The following is a 17,561-nucleotide window of genomic DNA, read 5'->3' as shown; positions in this document are numbered from 1 at the left end:
AGTATGAGAGACTGTATCCTGAAAAGTGCCAATTCTGAAAAGGACTTTGGAGTCAGACTAGAAGATAATCAACTGAACATGAGCTAGCTTTAGATGTATAAACAGGAATGTCAAGTTAGAGGAGAGAGGCATTATTACTTGCGTGACCATTGCTGGAATAATGTGTCCAGACTTTTAAAAGAATGTTGTAAATCTGGAGAGGGTGCAAAATATGACACAAGAATAACTTGTGATGTCTGGAGAACACACAGACTTAAGAAGTTAAACTTATTTAGCTCTTCAAAGAGAAGGTTAAGAGGAGACTTGAACACCTTTAAGTGGTTATGGAGACAAAAGATTTCTGATACTACAAAATGCATGAGATACACTACCTGGAAATTGAAGCTAGAAAAAGTCTAACTGAAATAAGGTATAAATGTTTACTAATAAGAGTAATTAGTCTTGGAACAGTTTTATGAATGGATGGGGTAGATTCCATCACCTGAACTCTTTAAATCAAGACTGGATGTCTTTCTAAAATGTGTGCTCTAGTTCAACCACAAGGGTTTTTTGACCTGATAAAGGAACTGCTGGGTCAGATTGTATGGCCTGTGTTATACAGGAGGCCATACTATATAACAGAGGTGGGCAAACTACGGCCCACGGGACCGTTCTCCCTGGCCCAGGAGGCTAGCCCTCCCCTGCTGTTCCCCCTCCCCCGCAGCCTCAGCTCACTGCGCCACCAGGAGAAGGGATGGTTGGATGGGCAGGGGTCCCGAGGTTGGGGGGGGGTTGGATAGGGTGGCGGGGGGGAAGTTAGGGGCAGGGAGTCCGGGGGCTGTCAGGGAGCAGGGGGCTGGATGGGGTGGGGAGTTGGGGGGACCATCAGGGAACAGGGCGGGTTGGATGGGGCAGGAGTCCCGGAGGGCCGTCAGGGGCGAGAAGCGGGGGGGTCAGACGGGGCGGGGGCCAGGCCTCCATACAATTTCTGAAACCTGATGCGGCCCTCAGGCCAAAAAGTTTGCCCGCCCCAGCTATATGATCATAATGGTCCCTTCTGGCCTTAAAAAAACCCTCTCTCTCTTTGCCAGTCAATCTAAGAGCAAAGGTTCAGTTTCAGATCCTTGTTAAGGCAGATGTACTAAGGATTAAACACTAAGCTGATACCATTCAATTACACTTTTTAACATTCAAAACCCAACCCAATGGTATGCCACTGTCTACTCAAAATATTATGCACATATTTCTGGTGAAATGCTGACCTCACATTGTTCTATTAGCAAAGTAAAAATAAGCCAGCTCCACATCAAAGACACAAGGAAAGACTGTGATTTGGTTTTTCATTTGTTTGAAAAATGTGCATCAGCAGCAGGTACCACTGGGAGAAAGTATCACAAGCTAACTGCTTGTGCTACGGAAAACATATTACCCAGAGGTGGCTGCAGTAGAGCTCACAATGTCACTAATACTGACGTGCAGTCCACAAAGCGTACACCTACACAGCAGCTGGGAGCAAGCCTTCCAGCTCAAGTAGATAGACTTGTGAGGTAGTGTGCTAAAAAGAGCAGTGTGGATGTTGTGACTAATGGAGACTCGGGCTAGTCACCCGAGCTCAGACCCAGAGAGTCAGGTGGGCTTGAAAGCCTGAGCTGCCACCCAAGCCACAACATCCACGCTGCTATTTTTTACCATGCTAGATCAAGCTGAGCTAGTGAGAGTCTATCTACCTGTGCTCTGAGGCTCACTCCCAGCTACCGTGCAGACATAGAATCTTAAGGTTAGAAGGGACCACAAGGGTCATCTAGTCTAACATATCCAAAGCTGTTCAGATTGAGACTGAGCACTAACTGCCAGGACCTGTCACCTCTGCAGGCTGACACACACTATTCAAAAGAAGATAGCTGCAACTTCTTGTGCTCTATACAAATTCAATGCAATCTTCAGAGCCCTGGGTTGGAACAAAATTTGGTTGCCCACATCCTATGGCAATAACCAAGGGAATATATTATCACTGATTTAGGTTGTGAACTCAGCTAACTAAACACAGCATCTTCTCCTCACAAGCATAAGCTTGCATTGGTTTACCCTCTCCAAATCCTGCCGGAGGTGCGTGAAGAGCTGCAGTCTCCTAAACAAAACATCCTGCTCCCGCTTGGCCAGATTGTCCTCTTCGTCTTTCTTTGGGGTGATCAAGGGCTTGTTGAAATTGCCTTTCCTCTTGAGCTTCCAGTACTGGTACAGGAACTCCACCAGCTCTTCAGGCAGCCGCAGGGCCTTAGCCACTTCCAAGACATTGACAAATGTATAGAACTCATCTTCCAGCTGCTGGAGCTTCTGCTTGCGGACACTGACCCTGTGGGCTTCCTCCTGGTTTTGATCAAGGCTGTGGAAGGGCTCTATGTGGGCACAAGGGGAGCTGTCCTGTGTCCCATTCTCATTCTCCTGGCTGGTGTTTTCACAGAGGTTTTCGTCATCCAGTTTTTTGGTGGAGCTGTGCTTGGGGCAGTATGACTTGAACTTGACCTCGTCGTTCTCCGCCAGGATGGTCTTCATCTCCAAGCCACGGTCAAATGCGCATGTGACATGAAAAGCTGTTCGGCAGTTTTTCACCGAGCACTGCAGAAAATTTTAAAAAATAAACATGTTTTAAATAAAAAGTCTCACATTATGCACAAAATACCTGCACAGCCATGACACCTTTGAGATCAATGCTTACACCAGTGCAACTGCGGTACAATACATTACAGTACTGGGATTTGCATCTAAGCTAAGTACTTTCTCACTATTAGGTTTGCAATTTAATGCTGTCAGTTCAAGCAACAATGTAGTGGTCTAGCAGACATGAGCGATTAACTTCTCCATGGGCTTATCATACTATTCAATATGAGCAACTCCACAAAAGGAGGTTTCTCATGGTCACTGGAGCCAGTCACTTAAAGCAATATCATGACAGGCAAAATGATCCCCTTTGGCTGTGCTACCACTCCAGAGAGGAAAATACCCTGTGGCTCCCAGCCTGTCTGATACTTTAATTAAAATCTCTCAGGGCACCTGGAACTGGCCACTTTTGCAAATTAACGAACAAATGAACAAGTGCTACTTAAAAAGCAAGGGCGAGGTGGGATTTTTTCTTTTATCATCAATTTAGAATGTCACGTATTAAATCACTGACATTCACTACTTCAGTCACTTACTGCTCCTCTACTTCACATGAGAAAAAAAACCTACACTTTGCTTCTTTTGTCATCTCCCAAGCTCTCCCCTATCTCCCACTGAATGCAGCCATCATGGAGCAAAACTGCTTTAGCACTTGATTTTAACTATAACTAACTTTCTTTTGCAAAGTGAAAAATAAAAATCTTAAAAATCCCCCCTTGACTTGGACCCTTGTCCCCAACGTAGAGAAATAAAAGTGGAAAGGACTGTCACAGACATTAACTATGACAGGACTAAACTATACTTAACCCAAGTGATCTAACCTTAAAGAGAAATGCACTGCAGCAGGATATTTATACAGTGCTTTGTAACAAAGCCAAGTATCTGTCTCCTCTGGGTTTTCCTCCTCAGGTTGACTCAGCAGCCAGATGTCAGATAAATGTATACTACAGAGTTTAAACTGCAGAGGTTTCAGATAAATGTTCTTTAATAAAATCAATACGTAGAAGGGATATAAAAAATGGTGCAACCCTCTTTGCCCTTTCGCCTCCTCCAAATAAATGCTTTGTGAACAAACAGGGCAACAGCAGCATGGTTGGGATAATAAACAACATAAAAAGTGCTTTTCGCAGCGAATTCCATGCTACTATGATTTCTTAATAATTTGCTTGTATCAAAAATAAAGTTCTGTTGAGTAGAGAGGAAAGCTTGTCTCATCTGAAGGAAATCTGAACTGGGAAGAAAATGCAGTCTTGCTTTTCCCTGCTTGCAGCAACTGCTTTCTGCCCATCCCTATGCACACATCAAGCAGCTCGCTTTTTAAATTAGTGTGAACATCTCAGAATATAAAACTATCTGGAGAAACTGCCTCTTCTCCCTCCACTTATTCAGTTGATTATTACCTTTTTTATTACACACTTCATAAATTCTGTTTTTTTCCTGCTATCTACAAGTTTCACAACACAAATTTTAAGTATTTAGAGGCCATGAGAATACTCTCGCATTCATGTTTCTTGTATCACAAAGCCCCCCTAATACTCTTTGATGATGTCACAGAAAAATGGAACCAAGAGTATTTCCCCAAATGATTTTTTAAAATGTGTAACTGTCTAAAGTAGCAGCTATACAGCATACATATCATCCCATTCTGTTATTTCAGAAGACAGAGGTTTTCAGAGCAAGAATGTAAAAAACCCACACCAAAAAAAAAAAACCTGTATTCAGTATGAAACTGCAGAGTTACCTCAAACAAGTATTGGGGGACAAAATAGTCTGATTTCTCCATTTTGTAAGAGTTTCCAAGAGGTAGACGACAGGAATGTTTTATTTATTAAAATACAGTGGACAGATTAACTTTCTTTCCTTTGTATGTATATTATTTCATACCTTAATTGAAGTGGGAACAGCAAACAAGGCTTCTGACAAACAGATGGAAAGGTTTCACTGGAACGTCTGCTGAACAACTATTTTATAACTTTTCCCAGTACATGCCATCAATGGCTCAACGACAGAGGAACAAGGGAGAGAGTGCGACGATCCAGTGATCTAAACTCAGAACTCTGAGCTTTACTTTTCATCTTCAAAGTCCTTTGCTATGTACTTTTTTTTTTATTTGATAGCACAACTCTGCCTACAATTAGGTCATCTAGCCTTACTTTCCCCAGCAAAAGCAGGACACCACATGCTCTAAAATGCAAACACACCTGTGCTCCTTCTCACCGTGATACCAATAGAACTAAGATTCAGATCTAAGCAATATGTACTGTAGATCTCTACATATTCTAAAACTGCTTTCAGAGTTAACACCCCTTAACATAACATCTATATATTTTCTTGTATCCTGAAGGATCCCAAAGTGGTTTATAAATTTCACAAGCTGATGTAATCTATACACAAGGAACCTCTTCACTCACTTCTGAAATGCAGATAACTGTGGGGCAGATCAATCCTGTTTAACATCATACTGCAACACCACAGAACATTTTACAATAAGTGAAGAATCCACATCCCATTGAAATTTTAGAGAGAAATTAATTAGAAAGTATATGACCCATATTGGAATTTTTCCAAGAATGTAAATTGGTGATAGGAAGCAGGATATTGGTGTTCTTGCTTTAGTGCTGGATACACAGCCAAAGATTAATTCTTTACTATACATGGAGATAGTTATTTCCTTGAACACGCTGGGCCTGATTCTCCCATTGCCTTGCACCTTGTGCAGTCATTTACACCTGTGCTAAGTGAGAATAAACATCAAAATGTTAGTGTTTGACAGCTACGTTACAGATGTGTACATGATTCTGTAAGGTGCAAGGCAATGGGAAAATCAGGGCCAGCAGCTTTGATTCTAGAGAATACAAAATATCTGCAAAGCCAGCCACCCCCTAAACCTGCCAAACTTGTGGCTTTTCATCACCAGCTGAAGAAGGGGCTTGTATTTCCTCTGCTTGTGGCTCATGATTCATTTAAACTTTGTAGCAGATTCTAAGCATGCAAACTGTTCCTTTCCTACGTACTCTGGAGCTCAATGGCAGAAATTCTCATAACTGAACTAAAAAGACCAACAAATGAGAACATCTGATTATTTATCAAATCAAAAAGACTATGGTAATGTAACTCCTTCCTTACCAACAACAGCAGACATTACCAATTCATTTTAATCCCTGGTAGACACATAGGCCAAAATGTTTAAAGTTGGGTTGTATCTAAAGTTAGGTGCCTAAATCCATATTTAGTCACCTGATTCACAGCCTTATCATGAAGGGTACTGAGCATTCACATTCTAATTGACTTCAGTGTTAGCTGCAAGTGTTCACCATCTCTGAAAATCAAGCTGCTCATCAGAGGGAAGATTTTCAAGGGGAATTGGGAGTCTAACCTCTCTTTGAGCCTTTGACCATCATCTTGAACGTACATGCAGGTAAATTTTAGCACACAGTTTTTGGCATCCAAGTTTAAATATTTTGGCCACAGAAAATTACTCACTTTTGCAAATGAATGAGCAAATGAACAAGTGCTATTTAAAAAGCAAGGAGAATGCACCACAAAATGTATTTTGTTCATTTAACAAGTATGGTCATTCAAGTTTCATTATTTGTATTTCGGTGTTCTGATAAACACACCTAAGTACATTTTATAAAAGTTAGGAATCCTTAAACTATAACCTCCCTACATTATCTGCTATTAAAACTCTGCTGAGATGTGGGAGGAGACCAACATTTTTCTGTGCAAACTATGGGAAGGGAATCAGGGAGGTTCTATAGAATGCACATTTGCATCTATAACAAACACACTTATGTTCATTTATTACCTGTATGGATGCCCCAATCTTCTCATTGCAAAGGCTGCACACTAATGCCCATCTACTGCTGGGAATGTGAGAGACCTTGGTTATGGGCTCCATCTTTTCTGGGCTGCCAATACTCACCTAAGCATCAGAATGAAAAACATACAGTAAAAGATAAGCAGAAGGGGTGGGAACCATGAAAGTATTTAGGTGCCTAAACCCCAGACTTAGGCACCTAAGTCCCAGCTTTGGCTCCACTGCAATCCACAGAACTGCCACTGAACCATGCAGCACCTACACTCACTCAGCACCCAAGTTTTTCAGGGTAAGAGTTCTCTGTATTTATGCCTCTGAGCATGCACAGTGCTGCCTTGCTCTAGGCGTCTGGATGCCTATCTCACGCTGAAGCCGCAGAGTGATCCACGAACCAGGGGAAGATGGGCATTTGCATGTAGTGTCCAATCCGGTAAGCATGCTTAGCATACACTCCTCTGATCAGCATCTCCCACTGGCTAGCTTAGGTGTCTCCCCACCTAGCTTGTTGGCGTCTGTGGATCCCTATTCATTGTACAGGGAGACTAGGCACCTACGTCCAGGCTTTGTGGATCATGGTGTTCCAGGGTTTTCTAGGCACATAAAATCATTGCAATGCTTATGTCCCTTTGTAGGTCCCACCCCCCAAGCAAAAATAAAAGTACAGCTTTCCATGAGGAATCTGTTTCATTGCTTGAAACATGCCAAATTCATATGTTCCAAGTTTTTCAGTTTACAAAGAGAGAAAAATCCAGTTTCAAAACCACTTCTTCCCTGATAAAAATGAAACAACTCTGATGCAAATCCCATCAATTTAAGTGATTTTAAAGGATGAATATTTTGAATGCCAGAACTCTCAAGAATTACCACTGTTAATCCAAATACTCACTCACCCAGGTTCTGAGTTTCCATCTACAAATACAAACAGTGCTTACTTTGTGCTCTCACTAAATTAGCTTTCCCAGCAGTTGTCCTTTTTTTAGACCTATGAGCCATTTGTATTGTAGTTCACTGAGCTAATGTAATTACCTTTTTCTTTTAGATCGTGTATTATCCTGTCAGACTCTATGTCCTCTATGTTTAATTGAAAATGAATGTTTCCCTGTTTTTAATCTTTTATTTTTTTCTACTCCCTAACAACAAATGCTGCATGGATGTTACAATCTGATGTCTGTTGCTATAATGAATGTATGTTGTTATGAGCAGATTTGTCCTTTGCCAAGATTGCTCTGAATCTGAATATAGGTACATCAGTTGGATCAACACTTACCTCTGGAATCCAGAGTGCACAGCTAACATGGACCCACTTCGTCCCACTACGAGTTGGCTTCATAGCTCCACCTTTCTTGGGACACAATAAACACTTTGGCTGAACACCAAGCGCACAGGTCCGGCATAGCCAACTGCCTTCTGGCACCTTTAAAATTCCGTAACATGCCTGTACTCATGTTTATAAAGGAGAGGAAGAAAAAGAAACAACAACAGCATGTTCCTGTTAGTATTAACTGATTTACATTTAGCCTTTTGCTAACCTCAAAGCCCTTTATGGGACTGCATGCTATATAATAATATTAGCTTACATTTATGTAGCCAATTTTGTTCTGAAGGATCCCAAGGTGCTTTTACAAATGTAGCAACTCCATATACACATTATACACAAATACTTTTCCCACCACTGAAAGGGAGCCACCTTCAGGTGTTTAACAAATGCAAACAACACTACACAACAGTTTAGTACAGGAAGTGAAGAAGAATATATTAACCAACTTAGAAAGGGAAATTTAGATAACTGTGTGAGTGGTTAAATATCTGAGCTGGACGTTGACCAGGACACTGGAGCTATAAAGTCCCATGAGATCTTTAAAGACCACAGGTGATAGGACAATAGTTTTGCATCTCACCTGAAAAATGAGATGATGACATAAAAGATGCCCCCAAGGCATAGTTCAATTCTTACTCATTGGGTAAAGTGGCATCTATTGAATGATTAACATCGTGTCCTATAGTAGACTGGCAGTGTCTATGGAGACCTACAACCAAACTATTGTCAGTTCTGACCCTTTCTAGCTTGTAAGATTTGATGTGATCACAGTTCAAGACAGAATGGCTACAGATTTATCAATGTGCCAATTTTAAACTCTTAGACCATAGTGCCATGCTCAAAGATACATTTCCCCACCATACATGCAAATACATTTATATAACTTTAGCCCAAGGAGCAAGAAAAATAAATGTTCCTTGCTTATCAAACATCACAGCTGCCCCACCGCTTAATGACAAAGCAAACATTTAAAGGGATGGAGAGAAAGAAGACCCACAGCAAGGTCTCTCTAACAATGGAAGGAAGTCAAGGAAGCAGATTTGTTACAAACATATCTGTTCCTTCTTCCATGCAAAGAAAGGCTTGTTTAATTTCCACAGAAAGACATGTTGTGCTGCCTTGTCCCCAGAATAATCTAGTTGTTTGGGCGCTCCTCTAGCATGTGAGAGATGCAGGTTCAAATCCCTGGTGCCTCATTCAGAGTCACCCCAACATGGAACAAAACCAACTGTTAACAAGAAGCCTGATGACAAATTAAGTTTAAACTACTATATAAATCCTCCCTGGTTTCCTACTGGTTGGATGGAGGTCATCATTTTTCAGACTTCCTCTTACTTTCAATCAAATTTATTGGTACTGCAAATATATTGCCAAAGAAGAGGACTTCAGTGCATCACATGGCTCGTGTGTGAAAAGTGAGGGACCAAACCAAAAAATTGCAGACATATCTGTAGAACAAAACCAACTGGGCCAAATTCATTGGGAATGCAGATGGTAGTGTTAGTGTAACCTAATGTAATGTACAAACTTAGTAGCAAAAAGGGCATGATTATAGCAACAAAAGCAACCAGCAAGAGGGTACAAGATGCTGTTAGATAAAGCAACACCACCCCCATTTTAATCTTATATCTTCTTACATCCTACAATTGGTTGCTTTTCCTGCTACACTCCCGCTTTTTGCCCTCTCAGCATGTAATGTAGTAAATGTACACATTTACTAATGTATAACCTACATTTACATCACTTGTGAGTTTGTCCCATGGGCCAATTTCACTACTGGTGTAACTCAGTTAAAATCAATGAGTTACATTAGAGAGGAATCTGGCCTGTTATGTTTAAACCTGTCTTTAACAGTAATAGTTCTGAGATATTTCTGTAACCACCCATCGCCTGCCTTTAGCTCCAGCACATAAGCTGACCAAAAGGCCACTTCCACCTCTACGTCTGGATGCCATACCTGGTGTACACAGATATTACATTTGTCACAGAACACCATTTCGTTGCCATCCTCCCCATCTGGGGACTGGCAAACGTCGCAGACAACGTCCTCATCATACTCAATCCCCAGCCCTTCTTCAGTTTCAATAGCATGGTTCATACTGTCATAGCATCGCTGTTCAAATTCCTCCATGACTCTCTCCATCGTGTACTCATCCAGTTCGGGCATTCCTGGGAAATTAATCCAACACAATGGATTGTTTTTAAAATGGTAACAACATCTGGAGCCCCAGTTCCTTCCAGCAGTGCATCAAAGGCTGAGCTTTTCCTCCCAGGTTGAGCCATAAGCTTCAAATGGCACAACATGCCAGCCCACCTCCAGTGAAGAGGATTAATTTATGGCTGTAGGGTTGCCATGGCAAACGTTAGAGGGGAAGTGTAGAGTAGTTAAGGCAAAAATGTCAAAAGCCCTAGATCTGTGTTGAAATAATGGACATTTACTCATTTCAATCAATATTTGAAATCCTCAAAGTTTTCACAAGCAAGTCCCACCTCTCTGGGTTGTCACTGTTGATCTCACTCTCCTTCTTTCTCATACAACACTATGTACAGTTGCTTGTTTCAACTTTGTGGCCTCAGTCATTTTAGGAAATGGTGACTCTTTTGAGAGTGATTCTAGGATCAAAGCACTCCCCAAGTGAGCAATAAACTGTCCATCAAAATGATGATGATACAGTCCAATGCAAAATCTATCAGGTACATTTTGATATGTTTACAATCAGCAACCAAGATAATGCAATCATTTATTTGATATAGTGCATTTTCACAGCACCTGGTACAATCAGGTCCTGATCTTGGCTAGGATCTATTGTAGTACCTATAAATAAATAATTATTCAAATATATGGGGAACCCAATTGTACTAGATAGAATATCTAATTGTGGGACTTGTCCATTTTAATCACAGTGCTGGGAGGGTAAGAATAGGATACAGAGGGACCTAGACAAATTAGAGGATTGGGCCAAAAGAAATCTGATGAGGTTCAACAAGGACAAGTGCAGAGTCCTGCACTTAGGACGGAAGAATCCCATGCACTACTACAGACTAGGGACTGAATGGCTAGGCAGCAGTTCTGCAGAAAAGGACCTTATGGTTACAGTGGATGAGAAGCTGGATAGGAGTCGACAGTGTACCCTTGTTGCCAAGAAGGCTAACGGCATTTTGGGCTGTATAAGTAGCATTGCCAGCAGATCAAGGGACATGATCATTCCCCTCTATTCGGCATTGGTGAGGCCTTATCTGGAATACTATGTTCAGTTTTGGGCCCCAAACTAGAAGAAGGATGTGGAAAATTGGAAAGAGTCCAGTGGAGGGCAACAAAAATGATTAGGGGGCTGGAGCACATGACTTATGAGGAGAGGCTCAGGGAACTGGGATTGTTTAGTCTGCAGAAGAGAAGAATGAGGGGGGATTTGATAGCTGCTTTCAATTACCTGAAAGGGGGTTCCAAAGAGGATGGATCTAGACTGTTCTCAGTGCTACCAGATGACAGAACAAGGAGTAATGGTCTCAAGTTGCAGTGAGGGAGGTTTAGGTTAGATATTAGGAAAAACTTTTTCACTAGGAGGGTGGTGAAGCATTGGAATGGGTTATCTAGGGAGGTGGTGGAATCTTCTTCCTTAGAGGTTTTTAAGGTCAGGCTTGACAAAGCCCTGGCTGGGATGATTTAGTTGGGGATTGGTCCTGCTTTGAGCAGGGGGTTGGACTAGATGACCTCCTAAGGTCCCTTCCAACCCTGATATTCTATGATTCTATGGTTACACCCAGACACCACCACAGTGATCATCACCTAAATCACGGTAGTAATAATAATAAAACTGGACCTATAATGTTAAATGTTCATTGCGGACCTGAAAAAACCTGCAATAAACTCAGCAAGAAAGGTACCAAATGAAGTCCAGCTTTCTATCTGGATAGAACTACCTGACAAAGTATCCCATTTCTCAACTTTTAATGGCCCAACAAGAACCAGTAAAGCTTCATAATTGGTGTTGCAGCAAGCCCTATACAACCCCTTTTACACAGTCACCTGTATGTCTGAAAAAGAAGTATTACTTCAAAGCAAGCTCTCTCCTCCACCAAGGCCAGTTTACCTCCATCACTTCCAAGCTGAGATCCTAATGGAAGTTTGCGAAAGGGTACAGGCTTTGAAAAACAAAGATCCTGTGGTTTTAATCCTGCTCCCAATAATTACTGTTTACTAAAACATACTGAAGATAGAAAGCTCTTGTCATGTGTATTATAAGGGCAAACCCTCTCCTTCGCTCTCAGAGCAACTAATTTCAGGTGGGTTCTGAGGAATTCCACAGGAAGATGGAGAAGGAATCCCTCGCTCCCCCAAATCACAGAGCTGGAGAAGAAACATTCTAATGGGTCTGCCAACTTAAAGGTACCTCCTTCATCATGGGGAAATAGTCTGGAGAATCTGCAAAGCAGTGAATACTCCGCTTTGCTCCAGCCCAGTCCTCACCCTTTTTGGCCCCACAGCTGCAGGGCAGCTGAACAAGCAGCATACAAAATTCTGCCCTCCCGTAGCACTTCCACAGTGGAAGAGAGCAGAATTTGTCCCTAATGGCAAAGAAGTGCGATTCTAGAAAGCGGGTGATGATGGATTGAAAGCTGATGAGTTAGTACAGTAGATAGTTTGAAAGGAGTTTACAACAGCACTAAGTCCCAATGCAGTAGCCTCTACCACCTTATAGATTTAGTTATCTGGAATTTGCCTCACAATTGGACTTCACTGTAATTTAATGGCTATAAATTTAGAAATGATATTGAGAGTTTTTATAAAAAAGTTGTATATTTTTATATCTGGTCTTTTGGAAAAATAATACACATTTTAAATATCAAAAAGAGCACTGCAGAGTGTGTCAGGTCAACCTCTGGAATTCACAACCACAGGAGATCAGGCAAATGGTACAGCTGGAGATTAACAAGTAATTACTCATTTTAGTGACCATTAATAATATCTTTTGCTATGCAAAATTTTTATAAGAGTAATTCAAATGTCATGTTTCACGCCTTGCGTGCACTGCCTGCTGGGGCCAAGAAGGAATTTCTTTCCCACTTTTTACAGAATAACTACATGTGTAAAGGATTATAGCAAACAAACTACAGTGCACTGGCATATCAGTCACAAAAATCTACTGTAAGAGCATGTTAAGGATCATAGTAAAAACTGTCAAATCATAGCTATCCCTAGACTATATTGCTGTAGACACAGGAGACCAACCTGAATTTCACCAGCATAAATCAACTCCTCTAAAGTTACAATGGTATAACCAAGAGCTGGATCTGTCCCAGAATTTTTAAAGAAAGAAGAAGCTGGGATTAATGGGGTGCCAGGCTTCTAAAGACACAGTTCTCCCAGCATAGGGAATTATCTTCTCCTATCACCTGACATGGTCTCCCACAAGTGGGAACTTTCACCTTACTCTGTTCTGAACTTTCTTCTCCCCTGCCCTCTGATCAGTTTGTACACTGGAATGAGCCTGCAGAGGATGCCTCTATGGTCACTGTATCTGCCGCTGGCTGCAGGGTAAACCCCATGCCTCCTTCTTCCTTCCCTATAGAGACACCCTATATCACTTTCATGTACATCTGTCCTGTAATTGATGCTGTGGCTAGCCTTCCCTCTGGTTCCCTTCAGGATCAACAGCCCCCTTCTCTCCAGGAAGAGAAGGGGAAAGAGAGAGATGAAGAGAATGCATGAGTATCTCAAACTGTCTGCTCACTTTTAGTGCTTGTTTAAATAAAGCTGAATATTTTAAAAGCAGCCAGAAGTGTAACCTAAGACTGACATCATGTAATCCACCTTGTGTATGTAAATAGGCCTGACCTGAGATTTGTGTAAAAAGCCTGAACATGAGACCAGGTCAGAGTTGGTAGTTTTGTTTGTTCTGTGTGGGTTTTCTTCAGGATATTTTTTTTTTCCAAGTTTATAACCAGCTAACCCTGGCTTGCCAGGTCCTGTAACTGTTTAGTCAATGGTAAACCCATAAAATGGTAACCATAACCGAAATGAGGAAATTGCCACAGCGTAAAACTCAATAGTATTATCTGTGCTCACCAAAATATCCAAAACCCTTCTAGCTGGCACAATATATTCTTACATATCTAGACATTATGGTCAAAATTCTGCATTGACTTACATCCTGTGTAATCCTAGTAAAATCCATGGTGTGCTCCCACTTTTGGAGTACACATTATACTAAAGAAGTGGTTTGTTCTCTTCCCTTCCCCCATACGCAACCTATTCTTGGGGGGAACGCTCAGCCCCACCAGGACAAATCCCTTTTCCTGTTTGAAAACCAGGGACACAGTAATAGAGTTTGGGACATTTTCAAAAGGAATCACTGAGCCAATTCTTTGCTGTCTCACTCCCCAAACAGTCTGGCTTCTGTTTTTAAACCTCCCAAACGCTTCTGTCCAAACAGAAAAAATAACCAGCTATAGAGGGGCTGAGAGTTTTCTCATTCCATTTTAGGAAAGGGATGCATGGAAAAGCAAGCAAGCAAAAAAGGATGGATGGACAGATAGTCAGATGACTTAAATTGTCTATTTTGATATCATCTCCAAGGAAGTAAACTGGCAAAAAACGGTTATTTGAGGGAATTCTTCTGGGTGGAGGGGAAGGGGGCAAATTCTGATCTGGTGTAAGCAAGCGCAACTCTACTGACATTAATGGAGCTATGCATAAGGCTGATATTCTCCACAGATCTAGCCCATAGTAGCAATGCCACCCTTCATTGAGGGCTTCTGGGGATAAGAGTTTAAAGGCTAGTGGTTTTTAAAAATAAGATCACAAATAAACTACATCCGAATTTACATGATTTACACCCTCTCTCCCTTTCCAGTTTTCTCACCCACAAACCCTGCACAGAACTGCCAGCCTACTTCAGCAGCACACGTAATTTTACTAGAGGCTTCTCTCACCCATCTCTTTAAATTCTTCATTGGCCAGTTCTAACCATGCTGCATCCACATCATTGAGGTCATAGCGACACACACTGTCCGCCAAGGTTCGAATATCAACATATCCCAGCTCAGGAGGCTCAGAACCTGAAGAAAGGATGTACTTCCTGGGTCTTGTAAATGTGACTGCTTTTGTCTCAGACACAACCCTGAAGAAATAGTAAATACAGATGTTACTTATACCAGGTTTTAAATCCCTTAGCACAGACTGGGAAATGCTTAATCCTGCTGTGTGATTAATGCCTGGGGTTAAATTGCACTTCCTTATTCTATGCAACTAAAAATCCCCAGCAATCTTGTAGCATCAAAGTCCCGCAGAGCTGCAGGAAGTAAGGATGGGTACATAAAACAGAGAAGGAGTCATTCAGATATCATTTTAAAGTGAGCGGCAATGCTACATAAAATAATTCACATTTTTTAAATCCCAGTTCATTAAAAGACGTACAGGTGAATTTAAGAGAAGAGAGACTACAAATCATCTCCTGCAAGAGGACATGGTACTTGCTACTTTTAAATGGAATTGTTACTGACACGCTTTAAAGCCACATAGGCCATACTCTGTTAATGTGATGATAGGTACTATGTGCATGGGAATTAAATTAATAATAATAGATATAAACCAACTTACTGAACACTACAATAGGGATACAATTCTCAATTAAATTCTATAGGATGGTTTAAAAATTCCATACACAGGCTAACATTCTCTATTAAATTCTATTGTTTTTGCAGTAATTTGTATAGATAGCTGTAATTTTCATTTCTGTGACATCCTAAATACCTTTCCACAGGGAAATAATAATGACAATTCATAAAATTGTTTATAATCAGTCCCTCCATCACTTACCTGCTCAGATCTAAGTCCAGGCTCTCAGGGATTCGCATTTCCCCTGCAAAATCACTAAAACTGGACTGAGTCAGACTTTAGAACAAAATCCATCCACTGTTTTAAAATTCAGCTGCAGCTGTAGTATGTCCTAATATGGTTTGGTGGGGTCACCACAGTGGCAAACCAGACCTAATTAAAGCATATTTTGGTTGCAACCATGTTTAAACTGTGCATAAGCACAGTTGTTAAAAAGTTAATTGTAAGGACTTTGGAGACAGAGCAAAACACTTAAAACAGTGTAACTTGCTCTACACTGGAGTTGCCTGGATTTCTGTGACTATACAAATCCAGTAACTAAGAAAAAATGCATATGCAGTGCACAGGGGCAGAGGTGTATTCCAGTGCATAGGCTGGAATAGCAGCCATGGAGCAGCTGCACTGCTAACACCTTGCCTTCAGGTAGCAGGTTCCATATGCCCCATCCACATCAATGTTCTCTGGAAGTTCACAAAGGAGGTTTCACAGTCTCTCCTTTATTATTTAACTCTAAGCATTCTGAGATTTGGTTTGTATGAAAGGTGCTACAGAAACTAAAACTTATAACTGGATCAAGTTCAGGCAATGCACCCAACCTCTAGCTGGGTCCCCAGATCACGGCAGCCTCACCAGTGCTAGTGTGAGGGTTACTGCAGGCATGCTCCAGTGTCTCATGGTGTGGCGAATGAGCTACTTCATGAGAGAGCTCCATGGGGGAAGTAACATGTCCTTCACTCTACTGTGGCCTAGCTGGCACATAATGCATGTTCTCTCCTGTTCAACAAGAGCCCTTGATCCACTATCCCTATATTTGTACACATCCAGTTCTGGACACATTTATCTAGTCCAGCCTCCATCATGGTACCAAACCAGTTCTGGTACATCATAGGAATCTGAAGCAGAATGCATGGAAAAGTCATACACTGAATCTTGGGCTTTTCAGCAGGGGAGGTATCAGTCGGTATATGAATGGCCCCCGATATCTTGAGCCAGTCCTGGCTGTACTATACTGAATAATACTGTACTGCAATATTATATACTACATCTCACGGGGAAACTGTTTTAGCCTGACCACTGCTCTCCAAATCTTCTACACACTAAATCCCCTACTGTGGGGAAATTATAGCTATCTAGGCAGCATCCTGCTCATGCTGCCCAAAATAGTGCCATGCTTGGATACCATGGTGATGGCACAGCACAAGAACCAGAACTGAATGAACAGACTAGAACAGGTAGTTTGGCTTTCAACAGGTCATTTTCATAGGACCTGCAAAAGTCAATTTTTTTATCTTCATGATGTAAAGAAGTAAAATAATAATTACTGTATACACAAAAACATTTAATTGAGTCATCAGTATGAGCACGTACTAGCAGTGAGTCACCACATGGACATATTGTTGTAACCCCGGTCCTTCCTCACCCCATCCCTACTGTTTGTTACACTAATTGGTTGCATCAGCGCAGTGACTCTCTCTCTTGGTTTCCTCCTACAAACCACCTTGCTCACTTCTGAGCACTGTAATAACAAGAATCATTTCTCTGTGAAATGTATTGTATTTCCTCCTACTCTACATCAACTGCCAGTGAATGTCATTAGTTCACTTTACAGTCATGCTTCCCTTTTCCTAAAATTATGCCCAAGATCATTACAACATTTTGGTATTAATTATGGGATGGATTAATGAGCAATAATGACCATTTTGCTCCCTTCTTCCAACCCCAACCAACACTAGTCTGTCCCCTACACACGTGAAGGGCAGCAGGAAGAGAAAAAAAAAAGATGCTTCCACAATCCTCATGAGGAGCAGGGGTGGAGAGAATCCAACAACTCCACTCCTTCCTGTAAGAGGAAGAGGTGAGAGAAGGTAGGCAGGGCAGAGGGATCTTTACATGCTGTTAGTATTTTCCACCTCTCGTGAGGTTATACAGTATTTTGATATGAAAAATAT

At 41.5% G+C, this 17,561-nt stretch overlaps 1 protein-coding gene across 12 annotated transcripts in view; it reads right to left on the bottom strand.

Moving 5' to 3' along the window:
* JADE1 (jade family PHD finger 1) overlaps positions 1-17,561 on the bottom strand; it is a 149,539-nt gene that overhangs the window by 10,438 nt on the left and 121,540 nt on the right. For all 12 annotated transcript variants that reach the window (XM_065597693.1, XM_065597694.1, XM_065597691.1 and 9 more), the window contains 5 exons: positions 14,709-14,896; positions 9,733-9,944; positions 7,725-7,892; positions 6,446-6,562; positions 2,065-2,595 (listed from right to left, as the gene is read on the bottom strand). In XM_065597693.1, coding sequence (XP_065453765.1) covers positions 2,065-2,595; positions 6,446-6,562; positions 7,725-7,892; positions 9,733-9,944; positions 14,709-14,896 — 1,216 coding nt within the window. The remainder of the gene's footprint in view (positions 1-2,064; positions 2,596-6,445; positions 6,563-7,724; positions 7,893-9,732; positions 9,945-14,708; positions 14,897-17,561) is intronic.

Source organism: Chrysemys picta, chromosome 5, assembly GCF_011386835.1.
Source record: "Chrysemys picta bellii isolate R12L10 chromosome 5, ASM1138683v2, whole genome shotgun sequence".
NCBI classification, from domain to species: Eukaryota; Metazoa; Chordata; order Testudines; family Emydidae; genus Chrysemys; species Chrysemys picta.
This window is presented reverse-complemented; position numbering and strand designations above follow the sequence as displayed.